Below are 13,083 nucleotides of genomic sequence, written 5' to 3' on the forward strand. Positions count from 1 at the left end.
CAACAGTATGGTTTTGAGTTCAATCCCACTGCACAACTCCTTGGACAAGTGTCTTCTACTATAGCTCTGGGTCAACCAATTTCTTGCGAATGGGCTTGTTAGATGGAAACTGTGGAAGTCCATTATGCATGTGTGTATGTATATATATATATATATATGTGTGTGTGTGTGTGTGTGTGTGTGTGTGTGTGTGTGTGAGTAAAAATAAATACAAAAAAAGGGGTTTTGTATGATTGTGTATAGAGGAATATATTATTTTGTTTAAAAGAGTTCCAACTCTGTCTGTTTTTTATGTTTTATTTATATTCTTGTAAAATTAATGTGGGATATAGAATATGGAATATACAATATATAATATAAAAATGGATATATATATATATATATATATATACACATGCACACACACATATATGTGTGTGTTTGTGCATTTACTCAACTGCCTGGCAACCAGAGTTGGGATTTTTTTAGGTACTTGAAACTTAGTGGTTCAGCAAAAAAGACTGATGAAATAGTCACAACTTTAAAATAATAACGACTTGGAATGATCTGTTCCACTAAACTTTTCAAGCTGGTACACTAGGAGGGTCACAGGCCAAATGACGCAAACAAGTAAAAGATAATAGATGGCTTAGTTGTTATGGTGTTTGACTCATGATCAAAATATCATGAGTTCAATTCCTGAACTAGACAGCACACTGTGTCTTCAGACAAGGCACTTTACCTCATGTTACGTGAGTCTACTCTGCTGAAATTGCGTACCAAGTGAATACTGGTTCAACCCCCACTCTCTCTCCCCTCCTAGAAACCACATTCTCGATTCTTTGCTGAGTCATGTGTGGAAGAGTCAAGATGATGTCTATACCTGCTCACAACTACACAGGCGTCTAAAACAATTAATGAAAGCATGGTACTTAGATATATAACATACATAGAATGTCATACCTTGAGAAATTTTTCTTTACTGACTCCAGTTCGGTTTGAATTTTTGGCTAAATCCAAGGCTTCTGTAACTCTTTTATCTGCAAGCAATGCTTGGATCTGAAAGGACAAAAAAAAACAAAAAACAAAAAACAAATGAATAATATTTTGGGAATATTAACACATATAGTATTCAACATTGGGTAATGACCGAACGAATACGATCGTGAATACATATTGCTGAAATAAGGTTCCTCCATAGAGTCTCTGGAATAATGTTACTTGACAGGGTGCAAAGCTCAGAGATCAGGGGGACACATTGAGATTTCACAGTTCTGACACCACTGACATGTGGCTTTAATTGGAAAATGATTTCTGCAAGTCAAGCTAAGCCAAGCCAAACCAAGTAGCAGAAGACCTATGAGCGGACAAGCATAAGCTGGTTGAATAATATCTATAGTCTCGGTTGATCATGCTTGATCATACTGTGATTGCTTTGGGTAGCACTGACCATGTCCTTTGGTACCAATGCTAAGTTTGTGTGCGTAGGCGTGTGTGTATTCTTTTTTGTTGCTTCTGTTCTCAGCGTCATTATTGTTGTTGTTGTTGTTGTTGTTGCTACTGAAATTTTTTGCTCATATATATATTTCTTTCATCTTTCTAGAGAATTTCCTGAGGAATTTTACGACCAGCTTCATAGAAAAATGCTTTAAGTTTTTTTAAGTTTTTTTTCTTTGTTCTTGTTTTGATAAATAAATTAGTAAATAAATTTGTAAAGACAGCATCTCTAGCAACATTTTTCAGCGTGTTTTTTAAACAAGGTTCTAAGCCTGAGTCCACCATTGCACAAGGGTCCACATTGGAAACTACTGGTCGAAAACACTACACTGCATCCATGAAGCCCAGAAATTTTATATGAATTCTAGCTGAGAACCCCTGGTATAGTAGAAGGCATTTACTCAAGGTGCCACACATTGGAACTGATGATGACAGCAAGAATGGCAATGACAACCACTACAGAATTGTAACAAGCCCAAACTACAACCTACACATTATCTGTTGCTCTCTCACCCTTCTATCTACTGCATTATTATTCCACTACTTTTCACCTTATATCTGTACTGTTAGCCATTACTTACTCTCTATTACCTCGCCCCCCCCCCTCCACTCTCATGTGTATCACTGACTGACTGACTTCATCATTCTACTTCCACTTCTCAACCTTATCTAGTTTCTGCACTTTTTACCCTCCCTTCCCTATTTTGCTTTCCATCTATTAATCATGAAATTCAGTCCAGCCAAGGAGATATAAACATCTAGTAATGGACCAAGTAAATAAAAAAAATTCATGTAGTACTTACCTGTTTTTCCCAAGCTACTGGTACCAAGGCATAGATCTCCTTACTAGAAGACACAAAAATTCGTCCATCAAAATCTCCCAGCAGACATCCACCTTGGAATGGTATGGCTTGTTTCTGCTGTTGGTCAAGAATACTGCAACAAATAGTTAGCAGAACGAACATTAGAATTTGAATGATTGATCAATCAATCAATCAATCAATCAATCCAGCAATCAATGAATCAATCATTTATTCATTCATTCATTCATGGAATGTCAAATGAGGCCACCATAAAGGAACATCTGCACATCACTGGATTATAGTGATAAATGCTTGCACAACACAGATACCACTTTATGTAATCAATGAGGTGATAATGGTTTGATCAAGGATGCTTCCAAGTAGTTTTGTAGTGGTTGGGGAGTTGGAAAATAGTATTAGTAATCAAAAGTCCATACCCACTGCAAAGCAATAGCAGCAGATGGCTGTTTGAATTTGCCTTGCCTACCCCCATGCTTTCCTATTACATCACCCCATATGGATGTGTCACAGCCTACATGTGCATTGAAAGGAGAAATTTATCATGGATGGAAATACTTCTCAAGTGGTTATGTAGCTCAGAATAGAATTGCTCTTTGACTATTTCATTTGAGTTCACAGTTGGAGCATAGCAGCTGAAAATAGTTGCATATTTATTTTTGCCAATGCAGATATGCAATGCCATGAAACTTTCACTAATGCCAACTGGCAGAGATTCAAGTTGTTTCACCAGGTCATTCCAAATAGCAAACTCAACACCTGCCTCTTTCTTTACTTCCTAAGGATTACCCATCCAGTAAAATGTGTATCCACCATCAACTTCCTGTAGCTGACCACAATCTTAGCAGACTGTGATAAGCTAGGAGAAGGAAATCTGGTTTCTGAAAGAGCTGCTATTCTGATGTTTTTTTCCTTCAAGACATGGGCAACCAAAGTAGTCCTAGATTCTATATTTTTCTTGCTATCCTGAAGAATTCTCACAGTCCAAGATGCAATAAAGAGATTTTTGTTTTCAATCTGCTAAATTCCCTGGTGCAGATTTGGGTGCTCAGTCATTTGCACCTAATAAGAAGGAGCAATGCAAGTAAATAATTTTTGGGTTGCATTTTCTTGACACCTCCTCCATAGGAGAAAAGCAGTGTCATCATAAACCGGGTTGTTTTGTTGTGCAAAACAGACACAAATTACACAATTAACCACAGATATTGTGTAAAGTGGAAATCTATCTTTCACAACCTATGTGCAAAGTTCAAGCTAAGAACTTCCAGTGACATCCTTCACCTGTTACCATCACAATCCCTTTATCGTCATAAGACTTTTAGTGGAAGGAGGAGATACACTCTCACTATCAAAACATGACAGTGGTATCTGATGACAGCATTTTACTGAACTACCTGCACATGGTTTTGTTTATAGTGGTCACTGCTTGTGCAGCACAATACACACTCTCTCCATCAAAAAAGCATTTACCTTTACTGGTGCACAGTGTACCAAGTGTCAGATGCTAAATTGATCACAGATTTGAGATCACAGTGGCCTTCTCCTAGTTTAGTTGCTCAAAAGCTACAGAGCCAAGACTGCCCTACGAGTAAGTAGATATTGATGGTGTACATCAACTAAAAGGACTGTCAGCAACTACAAACCTGGTTTTATATCAGAGCTTTCCTTTTCCTAGATGGATTGTCCTCACCATGGCTAAGGAGCCCCATCTGCCCCATACATATATATAAATGTAAAAAAAAATGAGATTTAAGAATATAAATAAGATATATAAAGCAATATATACATATGTACAAATGTACGCATTCTGTTGGATGATGATTGAGTACTCATGAGTTCCTCCACTCTTTGATGTTTTTTTTTTTGTCCCACAGGGTGCCCAACAAACACCCTCCCCACCAAGCAAGCTCAGTGGGGTTGCCAGTTTAGTTGCTAACAGCCCGACCATGCAACAGGACCTGATAAATATATATATATATATCCTTACACATGTGTAAGGATTTTCGAGCGAGATCATTGCTAGTGCCCCTGGACTGGCTCTTGTGCGGGTGGCACATAAAATACACCATTTTGAGCGTGGCCATTGCCAGTACCACCTGACTGGCCTTCGTAGGATTTTCGAGCGAGATCGTTGCCAGTATCCCTGGACTGGCTCTTGTGCGGGTGGCACATAAAACTCACCATTTTGAGCGTGGCCATTGCCAGTACCGCCTGACTGGCCTTCGTGCGAGTGACACGTAAAAGCACCCACTACACTCTCTGAGTGGTTGGCATTAGGAAGGGCATCCAGCTGTAGAAACTCTGCCAAATCAGATTGGAGCCAGGTGTTGCTATCCGGTTTCACCAGTCCTCAGTCAAATCATCCAACCCATGCTAGCATGGAAAGTGGACGTTAAACGATGATGATGATGAGATATATATATATATATATATATGTATATATATATATATATATATATATATATGTATGTGTGCATGCATATGTGTGTATGTGTGTGTGTGTGTGTGTGTGTGTGTGTATGTATGGATGGATGTATACACACACACATGCATATATGAAATAAAGTTTGCGTATTTAAAAACCATGCGAGAGTTAGTGACAAAGCAGAAAGATATCTGGCAATAAATCTGTGCCTCGATAACATATTTAATCAATGCAAACATGGAAAAGCATGTATGTACATGTATATATATATATATATATATATGTATATATATATATATATACACAGGGGTTGGACAAAATAACACCAAGCATCATAGCATCATAATTTTGAAATATCTATAAAACCGTCAAAAGCTTCTTTATTTTTATGTTTTTTGATTTATTATTAGTGTTGCTTAATATGTTTAGCTAAAATTGCTGTTTCTTTTCAGATATCATCAGAAAAAGGTAATTAAAATTCATTAAAATGACAGATCTATCGGACTTTCAAAGAGGTCAAATTCTTGGTGTTCGTATGGCAGGCGCTAGCATAACGGAAACAGTCAAAATGTTTGGTGTATCAAGAAGCACTGTCTCAAAAGTAATAACAAACCTCCTCATCAAAACAAAACTCCGGAAGAAAACCAAAACTTTCAGATAGGGACCGTTGGACTCTTACAGGAATTGTTAAAAAGGACCACAAAAGTACAGCTCCCAAAATTACTGCAGAGCCTAACGATTACCTCGAGAACCCAATTTCCACAAAAACTGTTCGCCGGTAACTGCACAAAGCCAGATTTCATGGGAGGGCTGCAATCAGAAAACCACTACTTTCAAAACTTTGTACGGGTCCATACCTCATAGAATTCAAGCTGTAATTACTGCCAAAGGCGGTCTTAACCCATATTAAAGGTATTTCCATTATTTTGTCCAACCCCTGTATATGTATAAATGAGAAAGAGTTCTTGGAAGTGTACAGTAAAGTATATTAATGAACATTTTCTTTGTTCATATATATTATATAGTTACACACAGATATGAAATGTCTGGAATTTCCTAAGGAAACAGTACAACAATGCTTTTCTTATTTTCCTGTTTAATTGTTTGAGACTGGTGACTCAGTCTCTGTCTCTAGCTTCAGAATGCTTTTAGTCAACTATAAAACTAAAAATAATTAACGTGCAAGTGGCTGAGCACTCCACAGACACGTGTACCCTTAACGTAGTTCTCAGGGATATTCAGCGTGACACAGTGTGACAAGGCTTACTCTTTGAAATACAGGCACAACAGAAACAGGAAGAATGAGAGAAAGTTGTAGTGAAAGAGTACAGCAGGGTTCGCCACCATCCCCTGCCGGAACCTCGTGGAGCTTTAGGTGTTTTCGCTCAATAAACACTCACAACGCCCGGTCTTGGAATCGAAACCGCGATCCTATGACCGCGAGTCCACTGCCCTAACCACTGGGCCATTGCGCCTCCTTGTGTGTGTGTGTATATATATATATATATATATATATATATATATATATATATATATATAGGCGATGACTACTGACCGAGACCTTTGGAAATGTGCTGTGCGTGAGAAGACCCGGCAAGCCAAGTAAGATCGTTGCCAGTGCCCCTGGACTGGTTCTTGTGAGGGTGGCACATGAGATGCACCATTTTGAGCGTGGCCGTTGCCAGTACCGCCTGACTGGCTCCCGTAGGATTTTTGAGCGAGATCGTTGCCAGTGCCCCTGGACTGGCTTGTGCGGGTGGCACATAAAGGACACCATTTCGAGCGTGGCCGTTGTCGTGCGGGTGACACGTAAAAGCACCCACTACACTCTCTGAGTGGTTGGCGTTAGGAAGGGCATCCAGCTGTAGAAACTCTGCCAAATTAGACTGGAGCCTTGTGTTGCCATCCGGTTTCACCAGTCCTCAGTCAAATCGTCCAACCCATGCTAGCATGGAAAGCGGACGTTAAACGATGATGATGATGATGATGAGATATATATATATATATATATATATATATATATATATATATATATATATATATATACACACACAGTGAAACTAATAGAAATGAAACTATTAAAAGTGAAACAACATATATGCAAACATACTGAAACTAATAAAAATGAAGCTATTAAAAGTGAAACTATTGAAAGTGAAATTACATAAAAGTGAAACTATTATATCACATTACAATAGAGATGTTACTGTTTCACTTTTGGCATGTAATAGCAAAACAGTCTAAGAGATTGCTCTGAGCTCGCATTAGGCAAGAAGTTGAAAGTGTTTTGGGCCCATGACATTCCATGGACCCTAATTAATGCATGTATAAAACTTCAATGAAATCGGTTGAGTAGTTCTTAAGTTTTAGAGATGCAGACAGACACACATACAATCTCAGTTTTATATATACAGATGTAAATATGCTCATAGTATTATATATATACATACATATATATATATACATATATAATAATAATTTTAGGGAATAAAATCCAAACTTACAGGGAAAAGTTCAATTTAGCAAAACTAAATCAGATTTCCCAATATAAAATATATGTATATAATTTAGAGAAAAACCACTATTAAAATGAAGAATATAATTCACACCTTCCAGAAAATAAATATATCATAAACACTTTATTCTAAAAATACAATAAAGTACATAAAAAAATAACTAGTAAAAGGTATAAGAATGACTACGCATGTTTTGTGGCTATATTTTCAAATAGTTAACTAATAAAACCAATTCGATTATTAATTCTATTAATAATCAAATCGATCTATAATTAAATCTATTCAAAAATATAGTCACTCGTCAGGTCTAAATAAAATAAAAAGAATAATAATAAAAAGAAACAATTTACTATTGCAACTTACAATAAGAATCATATAAATATATAGAAAATACTTGTTTTAACAAATTAAGGTATTCCTTAGAGATAATAAATAATATAATAACATTTTTCTAGTGAAAATTTTGGAGTTGGTTACTCTACTACTAATAATGTTGGTAATATTACTTCTTCTTTTAATAAATTTAAGCTGAATAAATTTTACGAAAACAAGTCAAGTAATTATTCCAATAATAATAATACAAACCAGAACATAATTAATTGTACATGTAGAGATAAAAATAAATGTAAATTTAACAATAACTGTAATTTGGAGGATGTAGTATATAAATGTTTAGTGACGTTGCTTGATAATAATATGAATGGTTATAATTTAAATACTATTTACATAGGGTCGACTTCTAACAAAATTAAATTACGTGTGGCTCAACATATGAATTCTTTTAAAAATAGAAATTTAATTAATTCTACTGGTCTTAGTAGATATATATATGGGAACTAAAATCTAAAAATATTATGTACAATTTACATTGGGAGATAGTTTGTAAGGCTAAATCTTATCGAATTGGTAGTGCTTTTTGTTTATTATGTACTAATGAATTTAAGGAGATATTATTAGCTGATAATAAAAAATTGATTAATTCCCTAGATGAACAAAAAATTAAATGCAGACATAAGTTAAATTTCTTATATAATAAGTTTAGCTAATTTATGTATTTATATAAACCCTATTTTATCTTGCTAATTGTTGTAGTTGTATTTTGTAGTAGTAGAATGTGTATAAAGTAGCATGAGATTATAAAGGATATATTACATATTTAGAATAAGATTAAACTAAGTTGTTTATAAAATGAATAATTAAATAAATTAATGAAAATCAATTACATTATTGTAACTTAGCTTAATTTATAGATATTATTATATATAATGTATTTTATGAATTTTAGATATAAGTTATTTAGACATTATAATTTTCAAGTAAATTATATACTACAGTTAATTTTTTTCTTATTGTCATATCTAAAATACATTATGTCATCTTAAAGGTTTAAATACATATTTCTGTTTCATTATTCCATAATTTTTTTTATTTACACTGTATTTTTACACAATATATTTCTTATAAACCCTTAGTTCTACGTATTACGTTTAAAATTTAGTTTAACTGCAATTCTTTGAAAAGATAAGTTATGATTTTATTTTAAGAAATATTTTTAAATGTTTTTTGATCATTTGTTTATTTATTGTTAAAACAAGTATCTTTTATATATTTATTTAACTAGTAAAAGAGTCTTGTACTTTATTTTCAATAAAAATGTTTGAATGAAATATAGAGAAAGAATAAAATCATGTACCGATTACACCTGTATTTTAATTAATTCGAATTAATGTACCTCATCTTGAAAAATATAAAATTGTTAGCGGTTGACATCTGGGATAATTTTAGTCACAAATCAAACAGCTAAGATGTATTAAGAATATGAATTTTAGTGTTTATTCATAATGTTATTGTTTTTACACCTGTTAATTAAATTTACCTGCTCATAAAAGTCACATTTAATCAGAAAGGTCAGCTAAAATTACGTAGCTAATAAACCACTGGCATATAAGCACCCATTTACAAAATTTCAATTCTGTATGTAGAAAATTAACAAAGTTACAAGAAAATAATGTGGACACCCCACTTGAACCTGAATAAATCAAAATTAATGTGAACAGATAAGCATTACATTTGATAAATTAATCTGAACACTAAAGGGTTAAAAAGTGAAACAACGCATTGGTAGGTAAACAAAGGTAGCAACAAATAGAAGAAAGGGCAGGGAACATCACCTTTCAAGTCACTCAGAATAGGTAAAGATAAGCTTTTCAAAGTTTAATACAGTTTAAATATGGAGATTAAGATTGTTTGGTATAGGATATTCATCATGTACAGTGTTCCTAGTCAATTTAATAAAAGTCATGGGTGGACAGTCAAAATAAATAAATAGACAATATCCTTTCACTTTTATATAAAGATTAAAAAAGTATGGAAGACCCTACATACAAAAAAACTACGTCCATTTATGTCCATTTACACAGGAACTCTGGGCAAAATGTTATAGTGCATAACCATCCTTGGGACATACTGTGTATAGTTTGGTGAAAATCAGGTGAGAATTGTGGAAATGTATGTGTTCAGTGTTCGTAGTTAATTTAATCACAGTGATTGGTGGACAGTGGAAATAAATAAATAAAATCCTTTCACTTATATAAAAAGATTAAAAAAGTAGGGAAGACCCTAAATATAAAAAAACTATGTCCATTTATGTGGGAGGTCTGGGCAAAATGTTATAATGCATCACCCTTTTCAGGACATAAGTAAGGTGTGAGTAAAGTTTAGCGAAAATATGTTGAGAATTTTGGAAATGTATGCATTAGTCATTATACACACATGCTGCAATTTATATATAATATATATTGGGTTGGCAACTAAGTACCTGATGTTTTTTAAAATTTTGGAATCTATTTTTTTCGAGAATTCTATTCTTGAATCATTTTGGAATCTATTTTGTTTATTTTTCTAGTTAATTTTAGTTAATTTTTGTTTATTTTCAGATCATTAAAATAGAATGTCAAGTTAAGAAAACAATCATTTTCGACAACTCCTTCTTTTTGCTTTTAATCAAGGTTTTAAGGCTGCAAAAGTTGCTTGTGACATTTGTGCTGTGTATGGAAAGGGTGCCATAGCTGTAAAAACTGCTCGTGATTGGTATGCCAAGTTCAAAAATGGAAATTTTGACCTCAAAGACACACCTTGTTCTGGCCATTCAATTGAGTTCGATGAAGAGCGATTAAACCAACTTTTGCATGAATATTCTCATCAAACAAAGGAACTGGCAGAGAAAATGGAACACTCCTACACTGCTATAGAGAAGCCTCTTCACTCTATGGGAAAGGTTCAGAAGTATGGAGCATGGGTTTCACATGCTTTAAGTAACAACAACAAAAATCAACGAGCCACAATCACCACTGGTTTGCTTGCTCGTCACCGCTCAACTCATGGACACAGGTAACAATTTCTTTACCGAACCGTTACTGATGACAAAAAAATGGTGCCTGTACTTCAATATGAAGCAGCGTAAGGAATGGCTTAGCCCCGGTAAACAAGCGACACCGCGCGTGAAACAAGATCTTCATCCGCGTAAAACGATCTTGTGCATATGGTGGGACTGGAAAGGGATTATCCATTATGAATTGCTTGAACGGAACCAAACCGTCAACGCGGAACTCTATGTTCAACAGATGGAACGACTCAACACGGCTATTCAAGAGAAAAGATCTAATCGGCAGCATGGAGTTCTTCTGCTGCACGACAAAGCCTGCCCTCATATCGCAAATAAGACCAAGGAAGCTATTCATACGCATGACTGGGCAGTGCTGCCACACCCACCATACTCTCCTGATTTGGCACCAATGGATTTCCATCTCTTTCGATCTCTTTCAAATGCTATGCATGAAGTTTCGTTCAATACTGATGCAGCACTAAGAAGAGCTTGGTTGGATCAATTTTTCGAGTTGAAATCAGGTGATTTCTACCAACAAGGTATTGAAAATCTTGTTGAACATTGGGAAGAAGTTGTAAACAACAAGGGTGAATACATTATTGATTAATTAGTTGTTGTTTTTTATTAAATCTTTTAAAACATTTAAATTTTAAAAAACAGCGAGAACTTAGTTGCCAACCCAATATATATGTGTATATCTATATCTATAAAACAGAGAATGTTTGTGTGTGTGTGTACGTGAATGTGGTTTATGCACGTCCACAAATTAGCACGCATGTCACTCCAATTTTAGGAGAAGATTCGGAATGACCCTATGTGCATTTTAGTGAACTTTCTCTCTCAGAGGTACCCACGTACAGCTGTAAAAATCGATAAACTTTTACCAATTTTGAAGTTTGTTGACATGGCGAAGTCAGATCTGTGCGTATGCGCGTGAAGGCGAGAGAGAGAGAGAGAGAGAAATTGTATGTTTGTGAGAGGGAGGATGAAGGAGAGATACATTTTGCTTGCCAGCATCTGACAAAAAAAAGTAGGAGAGGGCGGCTATTTCTTAACAGTTGTGTGGTAAGAAAAAAATACCTTCTCTCTCTCTCCCTCCCTTACACACACATGCCGGTTATCTTTCTTTCTTTCTTTCTTTCTTTCTTTCTCTCTCTCCTTCTCACACACACACAGCAACATTACACACAAAACACATGTTGCCAAAAAGAAATAGACGCTATCTTTTTATAGTGAGTATGCGAGACAGAAAGTGTGGTGTGTATGTGAAGTTCTTTTGTTAATGTGAGAGAGCAGCATGTGTGTGTGTGTAATGTTGCTGTGTGTGTGAGACAGGGAGGGAGAGAAAGAAAGAGAGATAAATGTGTGTAAGGGAAGAAGAGAGATAGAGAGGGAGAGCGCGCTCGCTCTATCTCTGCCGAATTGATGTAAACAAACCCATGTGGTCTGATTTTCATGTTTCTAGGTATTGTACCATAAATCACCATTTCCAAAATATATTTATTTCAAATCATTTATCCGTATATATATGTAAGGCAAGGTGTGTGTGTTTTGTTGATATACGGGCAACACACACACACATAAGAACATGTATGCGTACAAAAAATATGTATGCAATTGGTGTACATACATGCGTGTGTGTATGTGTGTGTTGCTCATATAAATATACATATATATACATATATATATATATATATATATATATATATATATATATATATATATATATATATATTTATATATATATATATTTATATAGATAGGATGATAAATTGAATATTAATTCAATTTAAAACCAAGTAGCCTAGCATATTACAAATCTGAAAATTCAGAAAAAATTGTATTACACGTGTATAAGGGATGACCACTAGGTGGACATCCAATATGCTAGAAAGAGGTCATCAACGACCCAACCACAAAGAAAAATAATGTTCTCCAGAAAAATTTCGCAAAACGCCAGAACAGGACAAAATGAGAAATATACAGAATAAAGAATTATCTATGGCCTGCTGCAGTTTCGACAATTAACGTTTTACTTTCGTAACATCCGTGTTCTCATATATATATATATATATATATATATATACTTAAGACTTTGTTGTGATCTGAACAGAACCGCTTCTGACACAGAGAATCGGGAGCCCTTTTGGTCATTCTATTTTCCTTGCTGGAAGGGTTTCTAACCCATGAGCAATGAGGGGTTAGATGATGGCTGTGGTGTTTTCAAAGGGATGGCATGTGTAACCTGATCACCTCTGCAGATCAAACTCTCAACCCATGTACTCCAGTTGCAACACTGATTCTGTCCAAATTTGACGTCATGTTACTTAGTTTGGTTTGAAATAAAGAACTTGATTAGCTTAATAATCCCAACTTAATCCCGGGCAAAGCCAGGCTATACTGCTAGTATATTATATGAGGAGACACCTTTTAGTCATGAATGATCATGGGATTGCACCT

General features: G+C 34.9%; 1 protein-coding gene across 2 annotated transcripts in view; it reads right to left on the reverse strand.

Moving 5' to 3' along the window:
- LOC106883360 (transforming growth factor-beta receptor-associated protein 1) overlaps nt 1–13,083 on the reverse strand; it is an 83,077-nt gene that overhangs the window by 37,999 nt on the left and 31,995 nt on the right. For both annotated transcript variants that reach the window (XM_052971885.2, XM_089360211.1), the window contains exons 9-10: nt 2,280–2,412; nt 943–1,038 (exon numbers count right to left, since the gene is read on the reverse strand). In XM_052971885.2, coding sequence (XP_052827845.1) covers nt 943–1,038; nt 2,280–2,412 — 229 coding nt within the window. The remainder of the gene's footprint in view (nt 1–942; nt 1,039–2,279; nt 2,413–13,083) is intronic.

The sequence above is a fragment of the Octopus bimaculoides genome, chromosome 11 (genome assembly GCF_046866305.1).
Source record: "Octopus bimaculoides isolate indiv1 chromosome 11, ASM4686630v1, whole genome shotgun sequence".
Classification (NCBI taxonomy): Eukaryota; Metazoa; Mollusca; class Cephalopoda; order Octopoda; family Octopodidae; genus Octopus; species Octopus bimaculoides.